The sequence below is a fragment of the Entamoeba dispar genome, genomic scaffold (assembly GCF_000209125.1).
Source record: "Entamoeba dispar SAW760 scf_1105229463907 genomic scaffold, whole genome shotgun sequence".
Taxonomy (NCBI): domain Eukaryota; phylum Evosea; order Mastigamoebida; family Endamoebidae; genus Entamoeba; species Entamoeba dispar.
In genome coordinates this window covers 31,285-44,064 of record NW_001855927.1, presented here as the reverse complement: position 1 = coordinate 44,064, position 12,780 = coordinate 31,285, and the positions used below count along the sequence as shown (strand labels likewise).

Here is a 12,780-nt window from a genome sequence, read left to right as displayed (position 1 = left end):
GTCTCCCCTGAGCCAGGAACAATAGACACAAGTTCTATTAATACTTAATTAACTTTTTTATTATTTTTAAAATAGAAAGAAGGATTGAAAAATCTAAAATTATATTAGGATGAGTTAAGAAAAAAATAATTGAAATTAAAAAGAAATTGTTCATTCAACAGACTGTCTTCTGTTACTGAAAAAAAAACTATAATAAAAATATTACTAAAAATATTATATTATTTATTCTAAGAACAAAAACAGTTTTTGCTAAACTCTAAATAACTAAAAACCTCTGAAAAAAAAGAATATTCTTATTATTCTAAATCTTCTTTGACTTCTTTTCAATTAGATTTTTAGTTCCCAACAGAAGACAATTCAATGCAAACACCATCTGCTTTTCGCCCTATTTCACTCCAAGGTAGAAGTTGTTTTACTATAATAAGGGACCCTAGTGTCAGAAGTGATCAACAAATGTCTTTTGTCACAAAAACTCCAATACTAAAACCCCTTCAGTCCTTCTATGAAAATCAAAAACTTACTAAAACAGTTAAAAAAATTGATAGAAATTGGACGTTAAACTCCACAAAATATGTTATGCTTAAATACAGACAATGGCAGTTAGCATTAAGACGTGCCATTAGTTTTGTTGATTTTTTAAAGGACTCTTCAGATGACCTTCAGAAATATTTTTATATGAAGAAATCCCCATCCCAAATTAAAGATAAAATTAATAACACAAAAGCAGGCTATATTGTTTGTTTTTTTATTTATGTTATTCATTGTAAATAATTAATAAATAGAGTTTAATAGAAAATATTAAAAGTGAACAAACAGGACTACCAACTAATATCCCTACCAATTCATCAAGTAAAAAAATTCCAATGGATGTTTTTTATTTTATGGATAGGTTTTATAATGCCCAAAGAAGTGTTTTTATTGAGGATGTAGTTGCTGAGATTGATAGTACATTAAACGATGAATCCAAAAAAGGAAGAGTAATTTTTCATTAAAAAAAATATAAAGACACATATATATATACAATTGTAGCGTTCTTTCGATAAAATATTTTTCTTTTTATTTTAAAAAGAATATAAAATAAATAAAAAGATATGGTATTTAAATAAAATCATTAGATTCTTCAGATAAGATTTCTATTAATTTATCAACATCAATTATTTGTCCATGATAATTTAATGGCAATAATTGTATCAGTTGTGTTAATTTCTCATTTTCATCTCCAGCTTTAGTTTTATTTCTTTGATTATTTATTTCAAACTTTGAGGCTTTTTCAAAATATTCTTTCATAGAATCTAAACAGTTACTTTATTATAAACAATAACATGAATATAATAACAAACCATAATCCATATCATCTTCTTCACTAAATGGTTTTTTATCAAGATATGTAAATAAGTCTTTAACCCAAATAAATGTAAATTTTGAGTGTTGATTAGATGTTTGATCCATTGTTGTATCTGCCATATACCTTTCTTCAAATTCCATCAACGATTCAGTTGTGCCACATTTTTCTTCAAACTCATGATATAATTTCCAAACAAATTCTTTCTTTTCAGGCATTAGACTTAACGCCAAATTTAATAATGCTCTTTCATCTAAACAATTGAATATAACTTTATTTAAATACTTTATGAATACAAACTTATTTGATCATTAATTCCTTGTAAAAAATAATTATATCTTCTTATCAATTCTTCGTTTTGAGGAAATTTCGTTATAGCACTTTGATAAACAGATTTAAGGTTATTAATTAAATCCATTTCTTTTTCACTCCATCCATTTGAATATTGAGTCTCGTAACTATCTTGTTGTTCTTCTTCCATTGTAAGATGATATGATTGACACAATCTAAATAAAAATTTGTTATTTCTTAAGTTTTCCAAAAATTTTAGATTTTGCATTTTTGAAACATCAGAAAAAAAAAAGAATTTAATTATGAAACAAGAAACCCCTATTATAAAAACTAGGGTTTGAGGAATTGTCTTAATGAGCAATTTAACAGAGGATCCACTAGAATGTGCTCCAGGAGAAGAACCTAAAATTGTAAGAATTGTACTTACTGGAGGTCCAGGAGGGGGAAAAACAACTTCATTATCATTAATTGCAGATCAATTTAGACCACTTGGAATTCAAGTCTTTCATATCCAAGAGAATTCAACTATGTTCTTTAATTCAGGAGCAGGATTTCCTGCTCATGCATCTGAAAAACAAAAATTATGTTGGGAATTATGTAAAATTAGGTGCCAATTAGCTATGGAAGATCAATTTTATACTTATGCCAAATCAACTAATAAAAAGATTACATTAATTCTTTCTGATCGTGGAAGTATGGATTCTGCTGCTTATATGTCAGAAGATAATTGGGATAAAGTTATGAAAGAAGGAGGATTTGATTATGACTCATTTTGTAAAAACAGGTATGACCTTGTTCTTCATTTAAGAACTACTGCCATTGGTGCATTAAAGTATTATGATAGAAAATCTAATCCAGCCAGAAGAGAACGTCCACAAGAAGCTGCTGCTCTTGATTATACAATTGAAGAAAAATGGTCAATTCATCCACACCAAATTATTATTGATAATTCTACTGACTTCCCCAATAAAGTAAGAAGAATTTGTGAACAAATTGCACAATTTGTTGGATTTGAGTATCACTCAGTTCTTGAAATTCCAATGACACCACCTACACCACTAGTATTCCAATAACATAATTGATTGATATTTTATCTTATTTTTATTTTATTAATTTATGTTTCAAAAAAAAATAAATTAAAAATGAAAATAATTAATTAATAGGAGTTACACAATATTTCTTGAGTAATTCATACGGAAGATTTGGTAAATAAGATGATAAGAGTAATCCAGTTGGACATTTTTTAATTTTAAGATAAGTCAAAGTAGATGGAAGATCAAGACGTGTTAATTCTTTACATTTTTGAATTTTAAGTTTAGTACATTTGGTTGGAATGTCTAAAAGTTTAATACCACAATTTAATAAATGAAACGTACCAAGAGAAGAAGGTAAAGAAATTTCTTCTATTCCAATACCCATTAATGTTAATTTTTTAAGACTATTAGGTAGTTGTATTGATTTTAATTTTTTAATATTCTTTACTTTAATTATATCAGATAATTGTTTTGAAAAATCAAATGAATCAAATAAACAGTTGATTGAATCAAGTATAATTTTTTTAGATATTGGTAAACGGTCTTTAATAGAAACTTTTTTTAATATAATAAATTCATAAACATAATCTTCAAAAGATGGAAGAATATTACATGAAATAACTTCAATTCCTTTACACTCTTTTAATTTAATTTCTTTGAGTTGTAAAAGATTACTAATATGAATTTCAGAACACCATACATTAATAGAAGTTAATGACTCACACATTAAAATATTTATTTTATTAATTGAATGTGAGGTATATATAAATGTTGTTAAACTATTTAAGTTAGTTAATTCAACTTCTTGAATTTCATTATTTAAAATAATATTTGATAAATCACTACATGCCCCAATACGAACAATTTCTAAATTTTTTAATGTTTTTAAATCTAATTCAAATATTGGAATATTGTTAATGAATAAACTTTTTAGACAAGATGGTAAAATACTTAAAGTTAATTCAGGTAATTCAATCAATTCTAATGAAATGAGTTGGATATCACATAAATTAGTTATTCTTTTTAGTTTAGAACAACCCTCAACAAATAAATGTTCAACATTAGGTGGAAGTGTAATATGTCTAAATGTTTGACATTGTTTTATTTTCATTGTTTTTAAAAGAGGTAATGATGGAAGGGTTAAAGGTTTCCAATCAGAGGCATCAAGATATGTTAATGTTGTCGGCATTTTTAAAGATGCCAAACAACTATTTTTACAAAAAACAAAATGTTTCAAAGGACATTTTTCGAGACCTTCAATACCAACTAAGTTGTTACAAGAACCAATAACTAACTTTTCTACTCCCCTAAGGAAAATTGAACCTCTTTTTGGAAGTGATAAATTTACTAAATATAATTCTTTAAATGTTAATGGAGCTATAGGTATTGATAATAAATTACCATAAACATAGGCAGTTTCTATTAATCTAGATGTAATAAAATTACCATTTAGAAATGCAATTGAAGCCGGTACAGAAGTACATTCATACATAACGCCATTCATTGGTATATAATTATGAATACACTTTACCTTATTTAATAAAGAAATATCAGAAATTTTTGATGTAACAATAACAGCTTTTGGTAAATGTTTTTGAATTTCTTTTATTGATTCAGAAGTAGGTGAGTGAATTTGGACATGTGTTATTTCAGCATTAATAGAGGTAAGTTGTGATAAAAAAGAGACTTGGTTTTCAGAGTTTAAATGAATAAATAATGATTTTAAATTTAAAGATGGAAGTTCAGAGGGTTGAGAAAAGATATTAAGAGTAAGTTTAGTTAATAAAGGAAAGGTAGTTAGATCAATTAAATATTTTGGATGAATTGGAATGTTTAATGAAATAATGTATTGACGAATTGGCATTAAAGGAGGAACTAGTGGTGTTGTTGTATTTTGACGAAACAATATTTTAACGTTTTTAGGTGGGATGAAAGAATTCTTAAAATCCATAGAAATTACTGGAACGACATTTTTAGAATAATCTGATAATAAAGAAAAAAGAAATCTTGTAGGTAAATATGGTAAATGATCTAATGAACGAATACAATTAAGTATTCTTTTATTTACACACATTAATGAAAATATATCAATTGATTTTAAATATTGAACAATTTGTTTTAAATGAATATTTTCGACTTTCATATTTTAAATATGAACTTTTCTAGTTCGATTCAATTGAACTAACTTTTTAATATAAAAAAAAACTGAGACAAAATGAAGAAGATTAAATTACAAATAAGCTAAATTATTAAAGTACTTCATTACTGTGTCTATTTCGTCAAATATGAATTTAGTTTCTTTTGCTTCAATCCATAATTGTACGTCAACAGATATTTTTTTAATTTTTTCTGCATTTAAACGTTCACCAAAATCTAAAGTTAAAACATCATCAGTTCTAATACGATCTAACCAAAAATCTACAACAGGAACTTTAGAGGTAAAAAGAGGTAAAGAACAATAATAAATCCAAAATAATTCATGTCCATTAATTTCTTTAAAAAATATTTCTAGTTTTGAATATAAAGAATTAGAAATCTTCTTTATTTTATTAAAGAGAATAGGATTTGACTTTTTTTTATTTGATAATACATTATAAATTAAATATGCCCCATTAAATTCATTATAAAAAAATAATCCATGAAATACTGAAATAAAGAAATCAATATCACTTTCTGTTTCTATTAACTGTTCTATACTTTGGCTAAAACGTTCCATCGTTTGTTGATATCTTTTAAAACTTGATTTATGCTCATAATAAACTAAATCTTTTACTTCAACTAAATTAAAACATTTGTGATCAAATAATGCAATTTGTTCTGCTATAAAGAATGGTTCTAAATTAACAAGAACAATTTTATTAAATGTTTTAATTTCTTGTAAATAACCAACACTCTTCTTTATTTTTTTATTTAATTTTGATAAATCTAATGATTTACCTAATTTAATTTTATATATTTGATTAAATCTATTAGGTTCTTTAAAACAATCACCAATAATATTAAATGATTTTGAAAAACGAAGATAATTTGATGTAATTCCCTGATAAATATTTTCTATAAACTTCCTAAAATCTTTTGGATATGTTGGATTTAAAAGACATTTTAATGTATTTTTATTTTGAAGACTTGGTGAATATATTGAAAAAAGTAACCTACTAATAAAAATAACTTGTTCTTGAAGTAGTTTATATTCTATTTCATTTTGTTCTGATAATGCAAACAAAAGATCTGTATGTGCACCTGCAATAAATGTACAAACTTCATCAACAGATGAAAATAAATATAATGAATACATAGCATCAACAATAAAATCTTTTGGAGCAAATGGATCAACCATATATTCTAATATTTTCATTTTTGAAACTTCTTCAATACTAGATTGATTATCTAACAAAGGATCTCCTTGAACATCAAAAATACTATTATAATTATAAATTATTTCTTTTATAAAATTATAATTATTCGTTTTACTTCCATGTCCAAAACAACATATTTGAAGGACTGGTAATTTTTCATTAACTTCATCTAATTCTTCATCACTAATACATTTACACATTATTGATAATATTTTTCTTTTACATTCTTTCATTTGCCATATAATTATTCTAACATCTTTTACAGTTACTTTCCAACAACAATTAAATTTTCCTTCTATTAAAAACATATTTTTCTCAATTAAATGATTAGCTATCTCTACAAATTGAATTTCATTAGTGTTTTGTAGTTGTTTTAAAAAAGTAATATATTGTTCATCACTGTTGTTATCTTTAAAATATATCTCATCTTTAATTTTATCTTTGAATTCTCCAGACAATGACATGCCTAAAGATAATTTATCTTTTAGACTATTTTGAATTGACACTGTCCCTAATCTTTCTGTAGGTGTAGAAGACTTTCTTTTATGTTGAAACATAAAATAAGTATTCAGAGATCTAAACCATTAATATTACTTATTTCTATATCTATTTAAGAAGCTTCTGATTTGCTCTAATGCTTATTAATTCTATTATCTACTTGTGACTATTCTTTTCTTAAAAATTATATCAATTACACTCATTCATAATACTTATTATTCTTTCTTCTTTTTTAACCTAATTTTATTATTATTTAACACAAAAAATAACTATAAAATATCAACACTCCTAAAAAAGTTATTTTAAAGCTTGTTAAAGGAGACAATGTCAACTGATTGGACATAGTCCTCAAGTCCTTCAATTTCTTCTTGAACAGACTCAGTATCAACTGAATCTAAAACATTGCAAATAATAGTAAGTTTCTTAATACCATATGCAACGTCTTTTCTTTCTGATCCTTTCCATTCAAGTCCTTCTCTAGTAATAGCTCTAACTGCTGCTTCCATTTCTTCAAGGTTTGTATCTTCTCCCCATGGTTTAATATCATAAACAATTTGAGATTGTCCAACTGGTTCAGCTTTCTTAGCAGCTTCTTTAGCTTCCTTTCTTTTCTTTTCAGCCTCAATTTCTTCTGGGGTCATTTCTCCAAATAAGTCCATATCGTCAGCCATTTTTCTTCCTTTAACTGAACTATTAAGTTCTAGATGTTGTAAAAATTAGGTTATGATTTCATTTCGACTTTCTTTAACACTTATATGATAATTTATTTCTTTACTTCATTCTTCAATTCTTATTGATCTATTTTTAAAATTTAGGGTTTATAATTCTATTGATAATCACCAGAAGATCATCAGATAATTGAATACACATTTCCTTCTCTCTTTATCATCTTTATTGTAGTAGAAAATCTTTTTTTAACTCAATTAATTTAATAGGCATTATTATTACTTTTAATCTTAATTTCTTTATTAAGAAGAATTTTGTGGTTTAATCATTTGGTTCATTTTACTTGCTTAATTGTTTTATGTCTCAACGAAATATATTATTTATTAACGAAGACTTTATTATATAAAATCTCATTATATTTCTTTCCTAATTTGTAAGAGTAAAGGTATGTAACAAATCTTTGATTCATTTACTGCAATTTTTATTTAGGAATTCAATAATCTTTTATAAACAATTTACATCTAATAGACAGTTTTAGTAATTAAAGAACATAAATTGCTTATTGAATCAAATAAATTTATAGTTTTTCTAAAAAATAACTAAGAAAAAAAATTAAAAACAATTTTCTTATTGCTACGAATTTTCCAAAACTTATAAAAACTTTAATGTATAAAAGAGGAATAATGGACGGAGAACAACAAACCCCTTCTATTACTAATAACACTAACAACAATGAACAATCCTTTAGCTCTGGACTTGGAGTCACTTCAACAGGTATTCCAGTATTTGTAGAAGTTTGTTAGTTAAATTTTTTTTTACAAAAATAATAATTATAACAAAATAAATAGGCATTTTTATCATCATTCTTTGTACTAAGTTCTGCTATTCTTTTCTTTGTAGAAAAGACTAATGTTTATTGCAGATCGGTTGCTCTTCAAGGAGTAATTTGGTTCTTTGTTTTATTTATTGCAGCATTCCCTTTCTATTTGACTTGCATTGCTTTCGGTGGATTTTTTGAAGTTGTAATGATGATTTATGTTTTGTTCTATCTCATATTCAAAATATTCCTTATTGTCATTGCTCTTCTTCGTGCTCGTTCAGAAGTCTTCTTTGCTATTCCCCCATTTGGTCATCTCATCAACAAATATGCTGCTACTTCTGACTAATATAATTCTTTTCGATTTCATTAATTGTCTTTTCGTTTTATATATAAAAGATGACAAAGAATTTTAAGATAAAAAAAGAAAAAACCCTGAAAATAAAACGAAACCTCATCACTAACCATTCGCTAGTTATTTAACTGATTAAACGTAATAATTCACTTAGAAACGAAGTTTAGTAAATAACCATGATTCTTTACCCTTTCTGTATTCTTCAGCAAATTGAGAAGAAATAGCCTTCTTTTGTGAAATTGGATAAACTTTACCAGCTTCAAAATTACTAATTTTAACTTGTTTAATGAGGTTGAATTGTTCAAGGTTAACTGTGTATTTAGTTGGCATTACATGGTTAACATTAATAACCTTGCAGAATGACTTAACTGAAGTTCTCATTTCTTGAACTTTTGCAGACATTTTTCTAGTGATCTTTAATGGAGCTCTTTCAACTCCAACTACAGTAACAAATCCATATTTTCTGTCTTTGGTTCCTTGAAGGTTAACTGAAGAAACAACAGCTTTTTTACCAGCGAATCTTCCTGAGAGAATGATAACAACACGACCTGGTGCAAGGATCTTGCTCATGCTACTCTCTTGTATTCTTTTTTCTAGTTCAGAAGGGTATTTAAGAAAATCCTGGGGTTTTGTTGTTTAGTTTTAGACTAACTTTTTTTTAATTATTCTTAAGAATTTGTTTTTTCTTTTTTTTCGTTATTTTTATTTTTTATTTTTTCTTAAATTTAAATAACATTTTTGTTTTATACCTCAAGTTTTCTCTTATTTCTCTTAATTAAATACAATCAGATCTTTAAAATTATTGGTATGTGCGAATTTCCACCATTCATTAGTGATTCTTTTTTCTTTTCTCAAATGACAAGTTTTATGAATTCCGTTGAGCGTAGTGTTTCACCATCAAATAAATTTGTTCACTCTGACATTGTTACACAATTAAACAAACCATTTGTTATTATTAATATTGGTTCTCCAAAACCACACACTTTTCTTTTTCCTGGAGTGACATTGTTTGATACTGCTGTTGACGTGATAAGTAAATATTATAAAGCCAAAGGAACATTATTCTTTCATTCAATACCTCTTTCTAATTGTTCACTAACATTAAATCAAATGTATATTTTACCTTCAGATCGTTTTGAATTTAGAACAGAAAATAACTCTACTTTCTCAAAAGAAATTAATGAATTTTCAAATGAATATGGTATTTCTCCTCAAAAAGTTCAAAAGTATATTGACAAAGGTATAATTACAGAGTCAATGTTAATCAGTAAAGAAAGCTCTAATAATGAAAAGTTACTGGCTGACAAATCTCTTAAAAGGTTTAAAGAAAATCCTTTTCTTCTTCCAGAAATAAATAATATTGATTATATTAAACAATCATTTCCGAATTATGTTAATGCTATGTTACGCTATGTTTATGACGGTATTAAAATTGATCAATATCTTTATACTGTTAGATTTATTCCTGTACTTTTTAGAGATACTAAACAAAATGTTTTTGATTATATCAACGTTGATAATATATTAACTTTACCTGGATGTTTGATAGTTCTTCCAACATTAATCGAATGTCTAAACACTTCAAAAAAACTTGATGATAAAGCATATTTTATTAATAGGGAATTAGTTTCAACACTTTGTGAAACATTAAATTTTGTTATTTCTAATTCTAGTACATCAGAAGTTGAAATTCTTCAAATATCATTATATTCCTTACTTATTTATGTTATTTCGTTATTACTTAATTTTCAAATTCCTACTATTTACTCATCATCATCTGTTTACTTTTCAACACCACTTTCATTACTTTTCACACCTGATAATTACTTAAATATTTATAAATGTTTAGATTCACCTCAACCAAGAGAAATGCAAGACTCATCTTATTGCTATCTTATTCGTACACACCAGCCTCAGGAACAGATCGCTAAAATACTTACTCATCTTGAAAGTCCAATTTTAAGAATTTTACTATTAGAAGATAATCCAATTTATAATATTCAGTCATACCTCCCCTCAATAAAATCAGAGATTGATAAAATAGATTATTGCAGTGGATTTTGTTTCTTTCAACCAAACTCAACAATCGTATCATCATTTTTATACGCATTTATGTCGACTGAGCTTATCACAAATAAACCTGAAGGTTCAATTCAATTAGTTAGTGAAGGGTTAAAAGAATTACAACAAACACTTAATAATAATCCGATTCAAATAATTAGTGTAGGGTATTTTAGTTCATTATTTAAACAGCTACAAACAAAAGAATATGAGTTAGATGATGTAGAAGAACCTAAAACAAATAGTGCGTTAAATTTGATCTCTTGTTTAGAACTATTTCTAGAATGGGTTCGAGGTACAAAGTATATTAGTAATTTTGCATTATACTCATCGCTTAATCCTTCAACCCATCTTATACCAGAAAAATCACAAATAAAATATGCATTATTAGTACATCAAAATACTAGTTTTTCTTCATTCATCGAAAGAGAGATTATCCCTAAAGACTACTTTATTGTTGGAGTGATGCCAAATATTTCTGAAGAATTTCCGCTTCAATTCACAAATGATGGGTGCAAATATCAATTAAATTCTGGTATATTTGGAGAAGGAGATACATATCGTGCTGTTATCCGAAAGAACGGACAGTATATTGTTTGTGAAAATAATTTACAAGTAAAAGTAAGTGAATTGGAATTAAAATTAGCGTTATCTGGAATGTCATCATTTACACCACGAATTTTGATTTATAGAAAATTACCGTTATTTAATATTCCAAGATTTCCATATCCATTATCATATATTCCGTTAATGAAAGAAGTCACTATAAATCAAGGAGATATTTATCTCTTAAGAGATATGGAGCAATGTTATAAAAATGTTAATAAACAAGATGCATATCGTTATTTAAAGAAAAGGTTATTAAATGAAATTAATCCATTTGAGTATCTCGATAATATTGATTGGTGTGCTGATGACGCAAAATTATTTAGAAAATTTCTTAGAGAAGCAACAATAAAAAATCCAAAAAATGCATTGCCATTATTTAAACTAAAACTTCTACAAACTAATAACCCAGAGGTATTAAATGATATTACTGATATTGCTGCTTCTTCTATTCCAAAATTATCCTATCAATGTATAGGGTCAGAGTTATTAGAATCTATTTTATCAATCCCGTCTTCAAAATCTTTTGAAAGGTCAGAGTCAATAATTCCATTTACAAGATTTCTTCGAGTATTTTTACCATACACACTAGTTAATAGAGAAGAGGGAAATCCATTTAGACACCCAAATCCTATAGAAATTAATTCAATTGATCTAAATATTAATGTCTTAAAAATGATGCTATTAAGAGATGAGAAAGATGCATCTGTTATTCTTAATTATTTATCCTGGAATAATACAATGTGGACAGAAAATATATTATCAATGCTTGAAACAGAAATATTAGATGTTTTTAATTCAAGCGTATATATCCATTATGCATGGGAGATGTTTGGATTAGAAGATAATTTAAAAAGTAAAAGAGTAGAGTGGTTAAAAAAGAAAATACAAGGTTTTGAAATTAATTGTTTTGAAATTGCTGGAATTATAGTTGAAGTTGTTGGTGGAAATAAAGACGTATTACAAAATTGTCGAAGTATAATATTAAAAGAACTTCTTAATAAATGTCCAAGTGCTAATAAATTAAAACAAATGAATTATAAAATGATGATAGAAAATAAAGACTCAAAAGAATTTAATGACTTTAAAGACACTCGAATTTTCAAAACACTTATCAAATGTTTAGGTATGATTAATAAAATGGAACAAGATTTCCAATCACCTGTTTGTCTTGAACGAAGTATTAATAAAATGGCATGTGTTCAACTTCAAGCAATTCAGTTAAATAAACAAATTAATAATAAAGAATAATAACCCAGTTAATGATGTTTATTTTTTTAATTTCTTTTATTAATTAAAAAAATTATTTTTATAATTATCAAAATAAAATACTTAAACTGTAAAATAATTAAATGAAGAGTTCAATGAGTGCTGAAGATATTACTATTGCTAATTTAGTGTCTGAAATAGAACAGTTAAATAGTCAAATTTTTAAAGAGTCAATTATTAATCAACAATATGATATTGAATATAATGAGTTATTAAATTTAAAAAAAGGGAACTATGACTTTAACTATGTAATTGGAAAACAACAAATAGAAAAAGAATATAAAAAGTTATTGTTAGAAAAAGAAAGATTAGATCTTTTAATTAATAGAAAAAGACGTCCTTACAATGATTCTAGAAATTTGTCTTGTATTCCTGATAATGGTATTCCTTTAAAAGATTTACTTGAATCAAAGAAGAGTTCAATATGGAGTGTGTGTGGAATAGTTAAAAGTAAAGAATTAAAGTTTAGTTCTATAGAACATAGA

The 12,780-nt window shown here is 25.9% G+C and overlaps 9 protein-coding genes across 9 annotated transcripts, besides 15 other annotated features; 4 read left to right on the top strand and 5 right to left on the bottom strand.

Annotated features, from left to right (window-relative positions):
- Positions 1-59: part of a repeat region that runs on past the window's edge.
- Positions 60-178: 119 nt separating this feature from the next.
- Positions 179-227: a sequence feature (AT_rich).
- Positions 228-360: 133 nt separating this feature from the next.
- Positions 361-992, top strand: EDI_334750 (uncharacterized protein; the record flags this gene model as incomplete). Its single annotated transcript, XM_001741706.1, has 2 exons — positions 361-735; positions 783-992. 2 exons carry the CDS (start codon positions 361-363, stop codon positions 990-992), a joined length of 585 nt encoding a protein of 194 aa, XP_001741758.1.
- Positions 741-804: a sequence feature (AT_rich).
- Positions 993-1,039: 47 nt separating the features above from the next.
- Positions 1,040-1,088: a sequence feature (AT_rich).
- Positions 1,089-1,098: 10 nt separating this feature from the next.
- EDI_334740 (uncharacterized protein) lies at positions 1,099-1,823 on the bottom strand (the record flags this gene model as incomplete). The annotated part of the gene is made up of 3 exons (XM_001741705.1): positions 1,099-1,292; positions 1,341-1,595; positions 1,643-1,823. The coding sequence occupies 3 exons, from the start codon at positions 1,821-1,823 to the stop codon at positions 1,099-1,101; spliced, it is 630 nt and encodes a 209-aa protein (XP_001741757.1).
- Positions 1,824-1,986: 163 nt separating this feature from the next.
- EDI_334730 (uncharacterized protein) lies at positions 1,987-2,706 on the top strand (the record flags this gene model as incomplete). The annotated part of the gene is made up of 1 exon (XM_001741704.1): positions 1,987-2,706. The coding sequence occupies one exon, from the start codon at positions 1,987-1,989 to the stop codon at positions 2,704-2,706; it is 720 nt and encodes a 239-aa protein (XP_001741756.1).
- Positions 2,707-2,718: 12 nt separating this feature from the next.
- Positions 2,719-2,795: a sequence feature (AT_rich).
- Positions 2,786-4,810, bottom strand: EDI_334720 (uncharacterized protein; the record flags this gene model as incomplete). The annotated part of the gene is made up of 1 exon (XM_001741703.1): positions 2,786-4,810. One exon carries the CDS (start codon positions 4,808-4,810, stop codon positions 2,786-2,788), a length of 2,025 nt encoding a protein of 674 aa, XP_001741755.1.
- Positions 3,091-3,126: a sequence feature (AT_rich).
- Positions 3,393-3,416: a sequence feature (AT_rich).
- An 87-nt stretch (positions 4,811-4,897) lies between the features above and the next one.
- EDI_334710 (uncharacterized protein) lies at positions 4,898-6,580 on the bottom strand (the record flags this gene model as incomplete). The annotated part of the gene is made up of 1 exon (XM_001741702.1): positions 4,898-6,580. One exon carries the CDS (start codon positions 6,578-6,580, stop codon positions 4,898-4,900), a length of 1,683 nt encoding a protein of 560 aa, XP_001741754.1.
- Positions 5,238-5,273: a sequence feature (AT_rich).
- Positions 5,565-5,633: a sequence feature (AT_rich).
- Positions 6,080-6,130: a sequence feature (AT_rich).
- Positions 6,581-6,759: 179 nt separating the features above from the next.
- Positions 6,760-6,801: a sequence feature (AT_rich).
- A 22-nt stretch (positions 6,802-6,823) lies between these two features.
- EDI_334700 (elongation factor 1-delta, putative) lies at positions 6,824-7,192 on the bottom strand (the record flags this gene model as incomplete). Its single annotated transcript, XM_001741701.1, has 1 exon — positions 6,824-7,192. One exon carries the CDS (start codon positions 7,190-7,192, stop codon positions 6,824-6,826), a length of 369 nt encoding a protein of 122 aa, XP_001741753.1.
- A 564-nt stretch (positions 7,193-7,756) lies between these two features.
- Positions 7,757-7,806: a sequence feature (AT_rich).
- Positions 7,807-7,852: 46 nt separating this feature from the next.
- Positions 7,853-8,353, top strand: EDI_334690 (uncharacterized protein; the record flags this gene model as incomplete). The annotated part of the gene is made up of 2 exons (XM_001741700.1): positions 7,853-7,981; positions 8,036-8,353. The coding sequence occupies 2 exons, from the start codon at positions 7,853-7,855 to the stop codon at positions 8,351-8,353; spliced, it is 447 nt and encodes a 148-aa protein (XP_001741752.1).
- Positions 7,991-8,034: a sequence feature (AT_rich).
- A 156-nt stretch (positions 8,354-8,509) lies between the features above and the next one.
- Positions 8,510-8,929, bottom strand: EDI_334680 (60S ribosomal protein L27-A, putative; the record flags this gene model as incomplete). The annotated part of the gene is made up of 1 exon (XM_001741699.1): positions 8,510-8,929. The coding sequence occupies one exon, from the start codon at positions 8,927-8,929 to the stop codon at positions 8,510-8,512; it is 420 nt and encodes a 139-aa protein (XP_001741751.1).
- Positions 8,930-9,034: 105 nt separating this feature from the next.
- Positions 9,035-9,080: a microsatellite.
- Positions 9,081-9,166: 86 nt separating this feature from the next.
- On the top strand, positions 9,167-12,277 carry EDI_334670 (uncharacterized protein; the record flags this gene model as incomplete). Its single annotated transcript, XM_001741698.1, has 1 exon — positions 9,167-12,277. The coding sequence occupies one exon, from the start codon at positions 9,167-9,169 to the stop codon at positions 12,275-12,277; it is 3,111 nt and encodes a 1,036-aa protein (XP_001741750.1).
- Positions 12,278-12,294: 17 nt separating this feature from the next.
- Positions 12,295-12,380: a sequence feature (AT_rich).
- Positions 12,381-12,780: the final 400 nt, after the last annotated feature.